The sequence below is a fragment of the Sinocyclocheilus rhinocerous genome, unplaced genomic scaffold, assembly GCF_001515625.1.
Source record: "Sinocyclocheilus rhinocerous isolate Xijiao unplaced genomic scaffold, SAMN03320098_v1.1 scaffold1268, whole genome shotgun sequence".
In the NCBI taxonomy this organism is placed as follows: domain Eukaryota; kingdom Metazoa; phylum Chordata; class Actinopteri; order Cypriniformes; family Cyprinidae; genus Sinocyclocheilus; species Sinocyclocheilus rhinocerous.
The window spans coordinates 804,990-820,972 of record NW_015664016.1 but is presented as its reverse complement, the minus strand read 5'-3'; the positions used below and the strand labels follow the sequence as shown (position 1 = coordinate 820,972).

At 41.0% G+C, this 15,983-nt stretch overlaps 1 protein-coding gene across 1 annotated transcript in view; it reads right to left on the bottom strand.

The window, feature by feature from the left end:
* Nucleotides 1-2,405: 2,405 nt before the first annotated feature.
* LOC107729284 (neuronal PAS domain-containing protein 3-like) overlaps nucleotides 2,406-15,983 on the bottom strand; it is a 50,378-nt gene continuing 36,800 nt past the window's right edge. The window contains exons 3-7 of the mRNA XM_016539749.1: nucleotides 13,504-13,697; nucleotides 11,712-11,818; nucleotides 6,174-6,321; nucleotides 5,675-5,790; nucleotides 2,406-4,448 (exon numbers count right to left, since the gene is read on the bottom strand). Coding sequence (XP_016395235.1) covers nucleotides 3,058-4,448; nucleotides 5,675-5,790; nucleotides 6,174-6,321; nucleotides 11,712-11,818; nucleotides 13,504-13,697 — 1,956 coding nt within the window. The 3' untranslated portion in view covers nucleotides 2,406-3,057. The remainder of the gene's footprint in view (nucleotides 4,449-5,674; nucleotides 5,791-6,173; nucleotides 6,322-11,711; nucleotides 11,819-13,503; nucleotides 13,698-15,983) is intronic.

The following is a 15,983-nucleotide window of genomic DNA, read 5'->3' as shown; positions in this document are numbered from 1 at the left end:
TGTGTTACAGAAAGACAACCATGTATGACATGTCGCTTTAACTGATGAAAACCTACAAAAGTATAAAATAACCCTGTTGTAAAATGAAGTATGTACATTTTTGAATTGCAGCATTATTCATGGTAAATGAACAAAAAATGTGTTTCCAAAAAAATAAGCCAGGCACTCAAAGTTAGCTTCAGTTAGTTGTTTTTTGTCTTTTTTTCTTCTGAAAACAAAAAAAAAATTAAAAAATGTACCATAGTTTTCTCTTTTTAATATTTTAATTTGTTTGTACTTAGAATTTATAACACTGTTAACACTGATACTAAGAGAATCCCCTTTCTCCCATATTCTTCTACTTGGCACCAAGTTCCTCATAAAAGAATCTGTATAATTGTACAAGAAATAGTTAAAAACACAGACACAGTCTTCACAGGTAATGAAGTGATTTCTCATATTGTAATTTTAAACACTATTTATCTGACAGCAGCTGAGATTAGTTTAAGATTAAATCACCAGCAATCATTTTGACACAACACAGATACATTGAGACAGCTCGCCCGGCTGTTCTGTTAGTAACATATGGGTGTATTTCCTGGTCCACAGTGTCTGTTTTTGGAGCTGCCCCCAAGCCCTGGCCCGACCGCTTCTGCTCTACGTACAAAATGCTAAAATCTAGGATCCTGTTAACCTGCAGCGGTGACGCCAAGCTCTCCTGCAACCGTTCCGACAGCGAGTCCCGTTATTGTAATTTTTAAAAACATTAACATCATGACCTGGGTTTGAGTAACAACACGTCTTCACAGAAACCACAGACACAAGTTTCCTGATGTCGGGGGAAGCCTGATTCAGGTAAAAAGACGAAGGCCTCCCCCTTCCCTTTGCTGGACAGACTAAAAAACACTAAACATCGACAAAGCCGCTGGACCGAACAAAATCAAGTAAACCAAACAATCAACTTAGTAAACATGCATTTCCAAAACACCTATAAAAATAGATTTTATAGTGCGAAATATTTTTTTCATCTCTTTAGAAATCTTTAAAATTGTTTATTGTCCTGAAATACTACCGTCATCTTTTTTTTATTATTTCCTGTGAGTTGCAGGGTCCTTGATGTCAACAGGTTTGGTGGAAACCAATGAAATACACCCAATGCACAAGAGAAGCACAAGGGACTCTGGGAATGTTTCACATCTGAGGCTTTTAAGGTTCCAGTCTGCTAAATGCTACTTCAGTTTATTTTTTTTTATTCCTCATCACGTTTTGAGCTGGAAACTGCAATCCCAGAATTCCTCAGTGGCAAAAAAATGGCTCCTTAAACCTTTGAGCTAGTTTAGAGTCTTTTATCTCTGAGAAGAGAGAGAGGTCTGTAGACTACACAACAGCAAAGCAATAGCAGAAACAGAAAAAAGTAATACATACAAAAAGGAAGCAGCAAAAAAAGGTGACACTACATTGGAAGGCCACCACACAAAATCCACTAACCTCCACTGGTTCACTAAGACTGCAAGGGGGCTGGAAGGAGAACCAATGTTTCCCCGTCCGAGCCCGGACTAGCACAGAGAGGACAAAGGACAAAACAGCTACATTAGCTCAGTATATACTGCATATAGTAACACACACTTAAGTTGCTATGGAGACTGACAGCCAATGACACTTACACATTGTACAAGTTTACGGTTATCACGCTGCGTAATAGATGATGGACGGCTGCCAAAGGATGAAGTGACAGTTTTCTTCCGTTTTATTACTTTAGTTTTTTTTTTAAACATCAAATCACAGTGTTTTAACACCATACTGTGAGAGTAAAGTTTTTTTGGCAACAGTGGATAAAAATTAGGAATGTGGATTTTCAAAACACATTTTTTTGATTGAAAATGCATGTCCTTATTACAATCTCCATTTGATATGTGATTTGCAGAGACAGTTAAGGGGTAAGGGATGAAGGGGAGCTGATTTAGGAAAGGACACCAGGCTTTAAGCTAAAGAGGGAGTGTAAACAATTAAGCCAAAAATGATATAAAAAAATCCCCAAAACAATTAAGAACAGCTTTGGCCAAAGCCTGTTGGAGTTTAACATTCATCTTCAAATTTATGATGCAAAATTAGTCTCAGTTGCACTGAGAGATAAAAAAGAATTCAAAAAACAAAGCAAACAAACAAACAAACAAAAAACCTAACAAACTTTTCTGTATCCCTTTCCAAACTCAATCTGATTGAGTTAAAATACTCTCCCGTGCTCATGGGTAAGTGATGAACATAAAAGAAAAATAAGTTTGTTGAAGGTTTGACTTTTCTGTGGAAAAGCTCTGAAGCCGCCGTTTGTCTGGAGTTCCGGAACAGTACCTACATCAGCCAGCTGAGTGAGGGATAGCACCATGGATCTGCAAACAGAAGATGGAACTGGAAAAATCTCACACTGACCTGTTCCATGTCCTGGGATTTTATAGTAACATTCTATTCACAGGTCAATACCCGGCTAAAATTGCTTTTTTAAAATGCATGATTTGCAAGTTATGTTGAGCTATAAAAAACGAAGAAAAAATTTTATTTCTAAAATATTATTCCCCCTTTAGAAAGAACCATAAAACCCTTTGAACTACATCAAACAGGGTAACATCCTTTTGTCAGCATCAATCTCAATTACATCAAGATACCTTTAGAAACATGAACAGTCTCCTTTCTTGTCGATTTTCTTTTTCTAATACCTTTAAGACATCCTAACGAGGATGTTACATACTCTGGACAAATATCTCACCACAGAGAAAACATACGCTACAGTGCTATGAATTCCCTGTGGCTCAAAAGGAACTCTTTACAATAGAGATGAGTTTGTTTAGTCTGTTTAGAGAAACCGCCATCAAGAACTTGTGTAAGGAGGCGAGAAAGAAGAAAGTCGAAGAGATAGAAAGACACAGGAAGAGAAACCATTCATTTCAGTTACACAAGCTCAATTGCTCAAAATTCAAAGTGCTAGAACATCTCACTTTTCCCCAACTTTGATACACAGTCTTTTGCCTCAGAAGAGTCTTTTTAACACAGTTGAACACAGTAATATGGTCTCGATGTTTTGCCTCAATCCTCCTTGCGCTCCAGAGTCTGTGTGTTGTGGATGCCATTGCTGTAGACGGGAAACGGAAGCGTGGAGAAAAGTCCCTCTGCTGTGGTGAAGACATTAGCAGCTGGCATCTGCGTGAGGCCGGCTCCACTGACCGCACCCCCAAAGGGGGTGGACATGTTGAGTCGGTGCACGTGATGGTACAGCATCTCCATGGGCGTCTTGGGGTCTATGCCAAAGCCGGGCCCATCCACAAAGTTCACAGCGGTGTGGGCATTAGGCAGGAGGTTGCCCTGCATGGCCAGGCTGACGTCTGCCGGGGCATATCGGATAGTTCCAGTGGTGTAGACTCGCGGGGAAGCAGTGCTTGTGGCAGCAAGCGTGCCTGTGACTCTGTGCACCAATGGAAGTACCACGTTCCCCGCTTGTAACCTCTGCAGGGCTTCCAGGTCACTGGTGTAGAGCAGGGAACCGGAGGAGGTGGGTGTACCCTGCTGCTTGTCCCGTGGTGAGGCCGAGAGAGGTGGGGAGAGCGGGTCAGCGGTGGTGGAACTGGAATGAGGAACCAAGCTGCCCGGAGTTGCACTGGACACAGAGGTGGGGGCACTGTTGCCGCTGCTACTGTTGCCACTGAAGTTGGGCTTTCTGCTGCCTCCTCCACCCTCGGCACCAGGTGGAGTGAGGACAGAGTCCGGGATGGACACCTGCAGGCCGGCAGGCGGGGGAGAAGGGAAGGTGTTGTGGGGTTTTGTCATACTGTAGGGGGACTCGTTGCGGGAGATCTCTCGGTTGGGTGGGTAGTTCCAGATGCTGCTGTCGTTGTCGAAGTTTATAGTTTCTGACATCTCAGTTTTGATCTTCAGCACAGAGGAACTGGTTGGGGAGGGTGGAAGCAGGAGGGGAGGCTGGTCGCCAAGGGTGGGGTCCAGGCTGCCAGGGCTGGGGGTAGCAGCCGCCGAGGGAGACAGACAGAGACGTTGCCGACTACCATCCCATTTCTGCTTTTTTCTCCTCTTCTTTCTCTTCTGGTGTTTACTCATTGCTGGCCCGCTCAGCTCTCCTCCACTGTTGCAGTCCTTTACAATATCTTCCGCCTCATCCTCTTCTTCTGAGGAGGAGCAAGAGGAGGGCGAGTCCTGCAGTTCCTCCACCTCACCGTCACCATAGCGCTCCACCTTTATATGTAAACCACCCAGGCGGCACTCCTTGTGGTCAGTTTCACAGTCAGAAGGTTCCAGACTATCATCACTGTCCTGACTTTCTGGATTGCTGGAACTGTCTCCTTCCTCCTGTCGTCTCATCTCTTGCTCTGGTGGCCGGCCCGTCTGTTTCTTACTGTCTGACTCTGGATCTTCACTGTTCTCAGAAGACTGATTGCCCTTCCCATCTGACTTGGAGTTTTCGTTGTCTTCTGGGAGAAAGAAAATATTTTAGAGGACAGGTTTCCATACACGTCATAGTTTATTAGACAAAGTAAGGTTTCTCACAGAAGAAACATAGTTCACTAAACATTATCAGGGGTTTTATGTGAAGGGTATTCATTTAAAGTTTGGAAGAGCTCCAGTTGGATATATATTATGCTTCTTAAGTACAGGACACAATTACACTAAGGACATAAATTGCTCTTTGATGTTCTATTTTTGGCAACAGCATTAGCCACTGGTGACTTATTTGTGACATTATGTGTCATTAATAATTAGTTTTGTCATGGTCGACTCAAATTCTGTTCAGAACAAGTGACTTTGGTAGCTCAAGGTGAGCTCAAACTATGTATCAGAAATCATTAATACATTAAAATTCTTTCTTTTTAAAGTGCATGAATTTAGAAGTGAGGGGGAAAAACAGAACAGTGAGGCATACATCTCACAGGGATTTGGAAATTCTGGCCTTAGGAAAAACATGTCTGCATTGGAAGAGAAACACAGGGAGAGAGAGAGAAAGAGACAGAGAAAGACAGAAGGAGAATGCGGGGATAGGTGTAGAGATAGGTAGGGAGTGTGAGAGGAGAAGAGGGCATGGTTTGGTCCAGCTGCAGCTGGCACAGTCTGTAACCTTTGTGATGAAGGCTGGCAAAAGGCTCGGCAGGCAGAGATGCCCAGGGGCCAATATGTTGGCACTTTCCCCAGACTGTCAACCGGCCTTGTTCACTCACAGCCTCCACCATATCTGGAATCTCACTTCATCTTCTTTTGGAATGTATAATTAATATCTCCAACTGGCTGTGGAGTTTTAATGGACTATTTACACCAGTTTTAGGGACATATCGAAAGCACCAAATTTCCTTGTCTTACATAATTTCCAGTAATTATTGAAATGAAGATATTTTACACAGCAAGAGCCCTCAGATGAGACATTTGCATTTGGTTAAAAGAAAACTTTCAAGTGTGTTGTGTATAGTGTTACTTTACTATACTACTAGTTTGTAAAGAATCTAAGATGTAGAATCTAATGTCACCAGAAATGGTTCCATGAACAGGGATAACAAACTCGGCGCAAGAAGAACTGGCTTTAAGTGTCCTGCTCAAGGGACAGCTTGTGGTGAGGCTTTGTGGGGTTCAAACCAACGACCTTCCACTTATTCTGTAATGTTCTGTGGCATACTGCAATGAAATGGGATGAGGAGTGATACTATACCAGAGTTCTCCTTGGAGTCGGATTCAGAATCAGATGTTTCTGAGGACTCTGATGCTTTCTCTGGCAGGTTAGGCAGCTGTGCGATATCCATGGGTGTGTCTTTGTACTCTGGATTACTGCCCATTAGAAAAGAAACCACAAAAAAGACACGTTTAGAAGAAACAAGTAATTCACTTTGCCAGCTAAGAATCATTCACAGCCGTGTGAAACATTCTTCATTCTCTTCTCTAGAACGTTCCAGACATCCTGATTGATTCACTGCGGCCCAAAGCACAGAGCATTCTAATGATCTCTAAGCCCGTACACAGACCCAAAAGCAGTAAGAAATCACACTGCAGTTTGAGAAGATCAGTGTGTTTGGCCTTCGTCATCTTACAGAAGAACAGACTATTACTAACTCTCTCAAGTAAGAAAACACTTTCATCTTGTTACAGTGCCGGACGGAACAAATCAAAATCTAAAGATATGGCATTTTCATCAAAGTAGAAGACTCGTATACCTGAGTACATAGTTGACCCAGATGATGTTTTTCTCGTTGCCGTTCTTGGCGTTGATTGCAATAGTGGCACTGGACTGGATCCAGATATAACCTCCATTTTTCTGAATCCAGCGGTAATACTTTGTCACACACTGACCTTTATTCATCACTATGGAATAGAAAGAGGATAGTATACCAGAAAGGAAAGGAGGTGGAAGAGGAAAAAGGAGATATAGTGAACAATGTGATATATTAAAATTTTACATACACTCAGGTTTAATTACAACAACAGCAAATAATATTAATCATGATATTTGCCTTCCGTGTGACCAGGTAAAACACAAACCTATCCATTATTTCATTTGAAAGATACTATATTACCATCTTGAACATTATTAATCTTAAAGGCCCAGCAGAGGGCGCTGTGACTGTTTGCTAAAGGCTCTGTAATTGTGTCCTTGTCTAAGGCTACTCATGTGAAGACACTGTGGCAGTTGCCATAATTTTGGCTAAATTAAGTGCTAAATGGCGATCTCAAATAATATGAATTTGCATTAATCAATGTTCTGCAAAACAGAAACAGTCGGAACCCAAGCACGGTAGTAAATTCAGATTCTGGGTTTAATTACAGCTACAAATGGCCCTTTCCATAAAAAGAGTCCATTGAGAAGGATGATTTATATAAGAATAAGTCTAGTAATTAAAATCATTACAGACTAATAGCATTGTTTAAGAAGCCGTCCCAAAGGCTCCGATAATTGACTTTAGTTCACCGACTGCTTTCTGTACCAATAAATGTAAAACTAAGCTCTAACTCCAGTAAATTGAGACAAAAAGCCGAGTTGTTTATCTGACTTGTTCGCCGTGGCCAGTGGGCATACCCTTGACTCACCTTCACTCTCTTCAACAAAGCTTACATGCTACTGAGAGTCTATGGTTCAGTATACATGGAATGTAAGCAAAAGTGCTGGACAAAAACATACTTCACATCTGAAATGTCAGAACTGAAGACAAAAGAAAGAACTGCTATGGAAAATATTCCATAAAAACAACTTCCTTAACATCTTCTTTTGAAATGCTTTAAAATCTCACAGTGGCAGACAGATAAATAGATATCCTGCACCATTTTCATTGTACACCGCTAAGTTGCAAATACTTTGGCAATACAAAATGTAGAGCTGTTTGTTGTGCCAATAAAGCACATTAAATTGAAACCGAATCAAAGTATTGTACAGCGCCAGTATATTAAATCTTGTCAAACATACAGAGCGATTCTTCCCCTCCGTCTGTGAACATGCGAGTCCGAGCGGTCCCTTTAAACCCTCATTACTGTCTACAAGTTCTAGGACATTTTTCCCCCTCTGCCTTTAAACATGATGAGCTGATCTCATCTGCATTGCATTTGATGTGCTGGCCCCCTCGGCTCCGCCCGGCACCACGTCTGTACAGGTGAGGCTTCTTTTTTAACCCCCTTTCAGTTACGCTGCCATTAAATCAATCAGGGGCTGCTTGAGTTATTGATTTAGTGGTAATGAAGCCACCCCTTTCTCTCTCTCACTCTCTCTCTCTTTCTGTATCCTTCTTTTTATTTTCCGGTGCAGGACTCGTTGGCTGCTTTCGGAGGCTTTAAAAGGAATACGGCCTCTTTAATCTGCCTGCCTTCTCCTGGAGCCTCGGGCAAGCCTGCAGGACGGTCTCTCACTCTCTCTGTCTCTCTCCCTCTCTACTTCAGTTCTTTCTCATTCTATCTCTCTTGCTCGCTCTCTCTGCGCCAGGGCCTCTGTCCTTCAGTTCTGTTAAATCACTTGGATCCCTTCCATAATAGCAGCTACCTTTCAGATACCCTTTACCCAGCGTGGCCTCACTTCCAGCAGGAGGGGTGGAGGGTGTCACTGTCATATAAAAGCAAGTAATTTACACCCGTGAAATTGCTTTATGGAAAAGTCCTTGCAGTCCACTGGGGTATTATTGTAAAGACAAGCCTTTTATGAATGAGAGAGCAGACATGCAGATCTGCGGCACCCGGGCAGGGTGAATTGGAGGTGTTTAACTTGTATTCTTTGGATCTAATGGCAAAACTTCACCAGCGGAGGAAGTAAACGCCTTGGCCATTTAGAGAAGCGGCGAGAAGTGAAATTACACCTGTGATCATTGTTTTCAAAGCATCATCTCAGTTTCAAGGCATTTTGGAACAACTGCAAGTAAGGATGCAATCATTTGCTGGTTTTAAAGATGTTTTTGTGTTGTAAAATCCAGATAAAACCAGTTTCTAGCTGGTCAAAGCTACTAAGGCACGTGCTAATCCATACTGCTTGAGATAGTTGTAAAACTAGTTAGAGCTGGTTGGCAAGCAAGTAAAATGACATGCACATGAATCACTGCTGACATAAATGCAGCATATCCATGAATACAGACTAACAGAAACATATATTTTATATTTACTCTGAACCCATTATGGAAGAAACCTGAAGAAACATTGTCAATGGTACATGCGATGGGTGTTAGAGCAGGTGTATTTTTCCACAGCTGTGGAGTCTATCTTCAAGCACAATAAGGAGTGAAGGGAGTTTTTCATTAAAGTCAGTTTGAACTACTCTTCAGAGACCGGCTCTTGTAGTCTGCCTTCAGGCACAGAGCTTCAGTCTCCTGGGGTTTCTCCACACTTCTGTGAGCCATCGTTTCCCACCTCTGTCTCCCTCTCGCTCTCTTTCTCAGCTGGTAAAAGCACACACATACCCGCGGAGCATTTATGCGGTGAGTATTATACGTAGTCGTGTAACACAGTGTCTTTTATTAATTTAAGCCGTGTTGGTGCTGTTCGGAAGCTGACACAGGTGAGGTCAGAGCTGTCACAATGCATTTCTGCCCATATAAAACACCTGCTCTCAAATGCTTCGTGAGCACCAACAGTCGGCTTTCTAATTTTCCTTCGATAAACCAGAGCTATTTGTTTTTCACAGTTACAAAGCTCAAATTAAACCATTAAACAAATAGATGAGAATGAGGGTTCATGTTTTAGTATGTCCAAAAATTAGTTCAAGAAATAGGCCACAAGAGACCGTGCAGTATAGAGATTTTACTGTAGTTAAAAACCAATGCCTTGTTGTTTTTATTGAAAAGGCAGCAAAAGCGATATGAATTAAATGAACATTATGATCAATAAACAATTCTTCTACCTATCAGCATTTTTCAACCATGCACTTTAAAGTCCAGAAACTACCCATTTTATAAAAACTTTAAGCAACCCTAGATCAAGGTGCTCAATTTAAACAGATCTGCTTTTAAACACTTTACTTGAGCAGTGGCCTATGAACTCTGCAGCACGCATCTGTAATATATCATACATCGCAACTCAAGCCAAAGGAAGGTCTTCTCCACGCACACGTCACTGCATCGGCAGCAGAGAGATTTGACCAGACTGACATCATCCCTCTTATCCCAGGCTCTAACCAATCTGATGGCCCTGTGTGATCTGATATCAGTGTCTGATTAGCAATCAGCGGGAGATCGGTCTGACTGCTCCTTAGTCACGCGTGTCATGTTCATGCAGACACCTGAAGATCTGGCTTTGATGGAAGCCGAGACGACACTCACGTCATTATAATGCATTTAGCTGTGCTAGGATTTCTTAGTAACTAACTAAAAGTATCAAGTAGTAGTGTGACAGAAGCAATAATTAGCAATAATTGAACACTTTCTACTATGCTCTCTCATTTGAAGGGATTTACTGAATCAATTTAACCCATTTATATATATTTTCAAGTTTTATTAGTGTGGTGTGAATTGGTGAGATAATGCAGTTCTTAATTATCCGTGCACTAGATAAAATAGCTCTTATCATGCAAAAATTATCAATAATATCTAATGGTTATTTATTTGCATTGACACTGAGGGCAATTACATGCATAACAAAAAGACGCCAATAACCATCAAAATATGTTTTTCCTAAAAAACAAAAATGTAAAAAACAAGTTTACATGAAACGTGAAATTCGTTTTTTTTTCTGCTGAAAAAATATAGGTGTGCCCATCATATTTTGCATAAAATGTTTGACTTTTACCAGGTATAAGAAAATAGTTTTATGCATTTACATGACTTCAAATGTTGGCAGGTTATTCAGCATAATTAGTGTATGATTGTGCATGTACACTGCCTCATGAATAGATTCATTGTCATTAGCTACTTTTTGTTAGTATCCTGCATTTTAGTTGATCAGTTTTTAAAAAGCATCGTTTAACTGCAGTTTAAGTTCTTTGAATTATGATTACAGCTACATTTTCAAACACTGTTTCAACCAGCTAACCACATTTTATCAGACCGAGTATGAACGTGCAAAGTAAAATGCAGGAACAGAACCCCTATCCACTCTCTACTGTAGCGACACGGCCAGCCATTTGCAGTGCGGCTAGATTTATGTTGATTGCCGCCACGCTAATGCGTAATAGATGGTTAGAAAGCCAGGGATAGCTGGGGATGTGCAGTCCTCTCTTTGTGTCTATCTCTCTCTCTCTCTCCTTCCACACCATCTTTTTCTCTCTCTCCGCTATCAATGCAATCCAGGGCTTCGGTCCTCTCTCCTCTGCCTCCGCTGGGTATCAAATCAAGGTCTAATGGACCCAATCTGGTGGCTTTTTAAGGCAAAGGGACAGTGCAATACAGTGGTAATTGCGCTCTAATTCAGTTGAACTCCCAATATCTAATCAGACAGCTCCAAATTCCCTCGCCAGCCCCAAGGACACCCACCCTCCTCTGCAAACACCTAATAAAACGAGGGATTTATCCCCCTCCTCCTCCTCTTCCTGTGCCTCAACCCTCACTACTTAAATAATGGCAACCTGCCTGCTGTAGAGCAGCACACACATCTACTGTATGAAACGCTACGCCGCTCTCAATGACGTTTTGAATTTCTGCCATCGTGGTGGAGGGGAGCGGGAAAGGTGTGCTGCCAAAACACACTTAACAGATGATTTAGGATATTCAAAAAAGCATGAACGTTCCTCCAGACGGTCAGCGGCCCTCCTGCCGAGCACGATGAAAGCAGAGCGTGCAAAAGGTTGAGGAACCTTCAAAGGGCTCTGCAGAGGCGGACCGGCCCAGATGAATACTACATGACATAAAAATGCGCTCGAAATGTGGCGCCTGTACATTGAGAGGAGCAACTTAACCTGAAAAGAGGAGTGAAATGTGTAAGACTGTCAAACGACCAGAGATACTGTGCCTCGCGAGCGATACGGGGCTTGTTTGGAAGACACGCGCTCGCCTAACCGTCTGGCAGAGGGAAGCGGTTCTTCATGGACAGTTATGAGAAGAAGCGCTAGCATGGATAATCTTGCCTGTCTCACTGCTGTCCCATTACACTGAAGTGCTGCAGCAAACACATTACGCCAGCTTTGGCACGTAACACAGTGTGCTCTCAGGATGTCATTGACCAATGATCAATGAGTCCCGCTAAAGCATGTAAGGACACTGAATCTTGCTCTTTAACAACCATCCTCTAGTTTTTGGCACTGTTGGGTGGCTGCACAGATTGATTGGATGGATTTCGGAGCAGATACTCACGGTCTAAATGGCTTTGCCGAATGCCTTCCACGTCCTCTGCGTGAATGAAGTGATAACATCTCTTCCCTACGATGTCGACAGGTGTCAGGTCCATGTAATCGCTGATTCTAGAAAAGGATTATTTCAGCATAAAATCAAAATTGACACCATTTCCCCCACTATTTTTAAACAATTTTTGTAGTTCAGTTGAATGTTCACTTAAATCGAGACATCTGTTTTGTGCATTGAAAATCTTATGGAAAAAGGGTTGCAATTGGCATTTCATGATGACTTTGATGTTATAATGTAATAACATTAGCAACAGCTGAGAAAATTACTTCAATTGTATTTGAAAATGTCATGTATTAGCTATTTGTCAGAACCAATCAGGTTCCTGCGCTGTTAGGGTTAGGGTTACTAAAATAAATTGGTGTAGGATTTTCTTTGAAACAATTTTCATTTAGAAATTGCTGGTAAATTTGACAAATAATTACAAAGAAACAGCAAGTAACACATTGAAACACACGTTAAAGTTTGAAGTAGAAAAACTGAAATAGTAGTTTCTTGTAAAACATACTCGTTAAAAATAAACGTTTTTTTATTTACAAAATACGTAAAAAATCAATTTTATAGTGTAATGGCCATATCAATAAGGAAAGCTGAGCAGCCCACCAAAAAGAAACCAATCAGATCTTACTGTGGGTTATTATCTCTTTCCAGTCAATGACAGATTAAAATAGGACAAAGACCTGATTGGTTTCTAGTCAACCTCACTGATAAGGAGATTCTGATTTCCCAGCCCTTCTGTAAGCTAAATATATATTGCACCAGATTTTATTCATTAAAAATGTTTCCATCTGTGATGGCAAGCTGTCAGCCTGTTTTCATTATAGACGTAATATTTTCTGACCTACTGTGGCTCTACTAACTGCTTGCTGAATCTAAAAGCAATTATTAAAGAAGTATTGAAAATTTGATAAAAACAGGTGGTTAAAACCATATGAGATGCCTTTAAGTCAGGCAAATACTTTTAACGGCGCATTTTGAGACATTATTCGACTCTAACCTCTGTGCAGTCCTTCTCTACACGGATCAGAGAACATGGCCAGTATAAAAAAACGGCCAACCGATCTCTATCCACCTTCATTTTAAAGCAGGCTTTTGCTGTGATGATAACTCCGCTATAGACTTGGCCCGATTCCATTCTCTCATAAATATGTTAAGTGCAGGGGAGTGGTAAAAATTTTAGCAGACACTGGGATGACTTCAATCCCAGAGATATAAATAAAACCAATAAAACTAATATGATATTTCCTTTCAAGCCGGGCCAAATTAAGATGTTCTCATTTTATGGGGCAGCAGTGGAACCACAGATGTTTTGTAAGTACAAAAGAGGGTTTTTTCTTGGCCGGCTTTTCAAACGAGTGATAGATGTTGAAACAAGGTCATTCTGGGATTGCGTTTAAGCAGAACTCATCACTATCAGCTCCATAATGAACTGCACATGAACATTAGTGTGTGGCTGATTATCCACTCTTGCAAAACACAATGTCACCCGCTGATCCTTCAGTTCTACAATAATGTCATATTTTAACTCGAAGCAGCCGAAATTGAAATTCTTTTTCACCGTTTATCATTCCTTTGGGCAGATAAAAAATCTCTTAAATCAAACTGCACACAATACTAGGCTTATACTAAATAGTGCATATAAGCTTTGCAAAATAAGATTGTGCAAATACAGTGAAATTGTTGCCCTCTTAGAGATTAACATTACCCATATTTATATAATAATATATAATATAAAGAGTGTTACCTGTTTTCACAGAAGACGATGTTGAGATCCATGTTGACCCGTGTAACAAACATCTGGCAGTCGATCCGAACCTCATTGATGGTTGGTGGAGGAAGTGCGTTTGCCATCACAACCATGCCCATGATTTGATTGGGTACCGAACGACTGTGTGTTAATGCCATTCTTATCCGCAGCCTGCCGGTAATGTGGATAACCTTGAAGAGGACACAAAGCGGAAAATTAAAAACAGATCAGATGTAATTGTCTTCTGAATTACATTCACATCCTTTAGTAAAGTATCCAACCACAATATAAAAATAAACCAGATGAAGTCATGTAAGATGACAACTGAGCTCTTTGATAATCCAATATGTACTTTGCATACTAGTGTACACTTGACCAAGATCCAAACCAAGATTCCAAGATTCAAGATTCAAGTTCATGAAATATTAAAAACACAAAAAGCACCATTTCCCTCTGAAATAATCGAGAGATAACAAAGGCAGAGGAACTAATTACTTTTTCACTGGCTTTAAAGTTTCTAATGCTTTAAAGTCTTTTGTAGCCCGTTTTGCCCAGCGGATGCATTGACTAGATCGGCAACGATGTTCTTTTTTGGATCCATTCATTTTAATCACCCAGGGAAACCTGGAGGGGATTGTTTTTGTAGTGTTTTAAACTTCTGACACTATCCTTTCATTGGTTCACCACAGAGATTGGTGAGATGCTATTAGCATCATTCATATAGACAGTCTCGGCCCCGAAGTCACCGAGTGCTCAGGCCGGTGGGGCTCTTTGATGCTTGTACGTTTCCGCTGAGGGACAAGCAAATCCAAACCCCAGGAACAATGGACTGCCACAGTCATTAAAAAAGAGTGACTCTCCTGGTGTAGAGTTGAGAGTTTGATCGAACTTTCACAGAATTCAAAAGCCATCTCAAATCAGGGGCCAATTAAAGACGACTGGAAAGTTCAATGATGTCACATTCAGTCAGGTAATCCTCATTTTTTAAGCAGAGTTTACTTTGGGCTTAAATTTTATGTTTTAACAAAAACATTTTGCCAGAATAACAAAAAGGAATTTTTTTTCTGGAATGAGCATGCTTGATATTTTCTTTCTCTAAACTAACTAATTAGTAGTTGAGTAGCTGACAAATGATATTTAGGTTAAAATTTATATAAATATATAAGTGAAAGTGTCTATTTTAGATCACCATTTTTACTACTATTTGTGACCCTGGACCACAAATCCAGTCTTGAGTCGCACGAGTATATTTGTAGCAATAGCCAACAATACATTGTATGGGTCAAAATGATTTTTCTTTTATGCCAAAAATCATTAGGTTATTTTTAGGTATATGTAAGGTGGGAGGAGTTGGATCTGGATCCAACCTCGCCCCCTGGATCTTGTGTTCTGCAGTGAGGACCATCTCACATTACAGACTAACTAAAGTTGAAAAAGTGAAAAAGCATAATAGCACCCCTTTAAAGGCGATTTTCTCAGTATTTTGATTTTTTTGCACCCTCAGATTCCACATTTTCAAATAGTTGTATCTCGGCCACATACTGTCCTATCCTAACAAACCATAGATCAATGAAAAGCTTATTTTTTCAGATGAAGTATAAATCTCAATTTCACAAAATTGACCCTTATGACTGGTTTTGTGGTCCAGGGTCACATTTTACTCCTAGCTGTTGCATAAGCTACTTAAATAGTCTTTAATTAATTTTTCAAAGCACAAACATTTCATGTAATCTCTCAATTAAAATCAGGCCATTAAACACCTTTCTGAATAGGTATTCTTGGAGAAATGAGACTGAGATTTGGCAAAATGTGTTTCTGGTCTTCGATCAGTGTGTTGTCGTGACACGAGTGTGCATCAGACAGACACACCGGCAGTCGCAAACGCACTTGATGCAGCTGTTGCCAAGCTTCAGTAAGACATCACAGCACGCCGCGATCAGAAGGTGATGTTCAATTATGGCCGATATCAAACCCATACACGAATTCTCACAAACAGAGCGGCACACCAGAGAGTGGCAGCCCGCACAAAACACACACCGCCTCCACAACACACATCCATCTCTACATATGTACAACACTGGGTCTTTCAATAAATAAACACTGAGCTGCATTAAAAGCATACAAAATGGAAATGATTCCACTGAAGCCCAATGCGAGGGGCATCAAAAAGTTAGTTGGAAAATACAACTTTTGAAGTAATTGCCACAAAGAGAGACTCGCGGGTGAATTGCTGCAGGAGTGCTCTTGGCAAGAACATCATAAGCTCTGGCAAAACATTAAATATGCTCAGGCTGCTAAATGCAAACTGACATGGCAAGGGTTCACCGCGGCCGCAGCGAGAGGCAGCCGCATAACATATCTCAATTTAATACAAGTCAACATAACAAAGGGATCAATTTTTATAATTCATGGTTCAGCACACAATGCTCTCTCTCTCTCTCCCCCCCCCCCCCCCCCCCGCCCGTCACAGCATCGGT